At 38.8% G+C, this 2,326-nt stretch overlaps 1 protein-coding gene across 1 annotated transcript; it reads right to left on the bottom strand.

Moving 5' to 3' along the window:
- Window positions 1-335: 335 nt before the first annotated feature.
- On the bottom strand, window positions 336-2,283 carry LOC121965870 (nucleotide exchange factor SIL1-like; the record flags this gene model as incomplete). The annotated part of the gene is made up of 4 exons (XM_042515986.1): window positions 336-441; window positions 600-705; window positions 821-965; window positions 2,171-2,283. Coding segments are annotated over 4 exons (470 nt in total), but the record flags the coding sequence as incomplete, so codon positions are not given.
- Window positions 2,284-2,326: the final 43 nt, after the last annotated feature.

A 2,326-nucleotide genomic window follows, 5' to 3' on the forward strand; every position in this document is an offset into this window, starting at 1 on the left:
ATATTACTTGCCAAGATGCTCACTGCCTTTTTTCCCATGTTTTTGAAAGAGATCAAACCCATTTGCTTGGGGTTAAAAGATTTTAAAAAGAATATTAGTAAAATGATCTATTTCATTTACATTTTATTGTATTTCAATTTCCATTTTAGTGTTAAGAAAACAAATTGTGTGTCTAAAATGCACATTTCTTAAATTATGTCAAAAAAACTAAAACTACATCTCAAATATTCTATATTTTCAGAAGTGATTCTATAACCTTGTAGTTAGTTTTGTTTTGATTTTGTATTAATGTGCTGTGTATGATTTACGCCTTCATTTCTCTGCCGTATTGTCACCTGTTGTTCTGCGTCTCTGCTCGCTGGGTTCATGTCCTCCTTCATCTTCTTCACGGCTCTTTTCAGCTCTTCAGGACTGAAGGAGTGCCGACTCTCCTCTGTCTCCCTGCACACACAGAATTTTACTGCTGACAAAATATTCACATTTTGCTTTGCTCATAGCAAAACTAAGCTGTGATCACTGCTGCTTGTACAAAGTATTCAACCTGTGAAATAAAAGAATAAAAGGCTTCTTTAAGTCTCAGGAGTTTCTCTGGACTGTACCTGTGCTCCTGGGTCCAGTATTTGAGCTGCTCCTCTCCCAGTCTGACCTCCCTCTGACCGGTCTGCAGATTCAGCCTCACATGGGAACCTGCGGGCACTGCCTGGCCTGCAAACACACACACACACACACACACACACACACACACACACACACACACACACGGTAAGTGTAAAACAGAAAAGATGCTTTTTTATACCATGGCAGTGCAGCAGTACATTACCTGGTTTGAGTGTTTGCCACTCTTCATTAGGTTGGATCACCTCCAGATCTCCTTCATCTTCATCAACCACCACCTCCTCTTCTTCATCACCAACTACTGCCTCTGCTCCTTCTGTGTTCTCCACCACAGTTAAGGCCGAGTCAGACTGCGCACATGCACACACGCATACACGCACACGCACGCACACACACACACACACACACACACACACACACAAAAAAAAACCATCTTGGGTATTTCATCTTGGCTACACTGACCATCAACATTCAAGTAGTACATATTAATACTACTATAGAAAAACTTTGCTCTTGAAAAGATCATATTCATAATGCGTGCTTGCATATTAGATGCACATAAGTTTTTGGGGACCGTTTTATTTCCCCTGCAATTATCCTGGATCAGTATGTAAGAACTCATATTTTGCTTGGGGCCACTTTTACAACATTTCTAGGACTTGAGGACATTCCTCAGATTTTAGGATGTTTCTTGGATTTCAAGGCATTTCTAAGATTTTATGACATTTCTGCCATTTTGGGATGCATTTAAGGACGTTTCTCAGATTTTAAGACATTTCTTGGATTTTAGGACATTTCTTGGATTTTAGGATGTTTCTAAAATTTTAGGACATTAGGGGCTTAGCCAGGACCTCTGTCAATGAGGTTTATGCACTCTGGTACCTGAGGTGTACTAAAGGTACAAAAACAATTCCCGGAGTGAATCACTTTATTTTTGATTGTGAATTAGATATTGGTTGGGGGGCCAGCCAGCACTCTATTAGGGACAAGATTTGGTAATAAATGTCTCACAAATTGCAAGAAATTGATGCATTTAGAAAATCATTTTTACAAAGGATGGGAAAAATATCTAAGGGAAAAGAAAAAAAAGCTAGGGAAAATGTATCATAATTACATATTCAAAATTGTTTTACCAAATTATCATACTTTTAAGAACTTCTCCTGAGTCATTTCCCATTTTTTGTTGTTGTTGATGTTTATTAACTTTTTCGTATTATTTTTAAAGGTTTTTTTTTAAATATATCTATAATTTTCAGGTAATTTTCTTGTACCTATTACTACTTTCTTGCATATTTTTGGGTCATATTTTCTTTCTTTGCTCATTGCTTTCTTTCCATGTTTTTGGAGGAAAAAAGCCAATTTGCTTAGGTTTCAAAGGGTTAAAAGTCCCCAGAAAGAGAACACTTGACCCTCCTGAGGCCGGTAGGATAAATCAGACACTCTTTCCTGGAAGGGAACGTCCTCCCTCATTAGTAATCACATCTGTCCCCACCCCAAACCTGATGTAACGTGATCTAAAACATGAAAAAAAGACATGTAATCCAAAACAGCTCACCTTTTGGCCAAAAATGCTGCCGATATGACAGCAATGAAGCAACAAGAGAACAGCCAGGGTTAAGCAGCTGAACGAAGCTCCTGTGGTGCTGCAGGGTGTCAGTTTCATGGTGACTGAAACACAGCAAAGCACAGCGGGATATCAGTAGGGGAGACC

This window comes from Plectropomus leopardus, unplaced genomic scaffold (genome assembly GCF_008729295.1).
Source record: "Plectropomus leopardus isolate mb unplaced genomic scaffold, YSFRI_Pleo_2.0 unplaced_scaffold22048, whole genome shotgun sequence".
In the NCBI taxonomy this organism is placed as follows: domain Eukaryota; kingdom Metazoa; phylum Chordata; class Actinopteri; order Perciformes; family Serranidae; genus Plectropomus; species Plectropomus leopardus.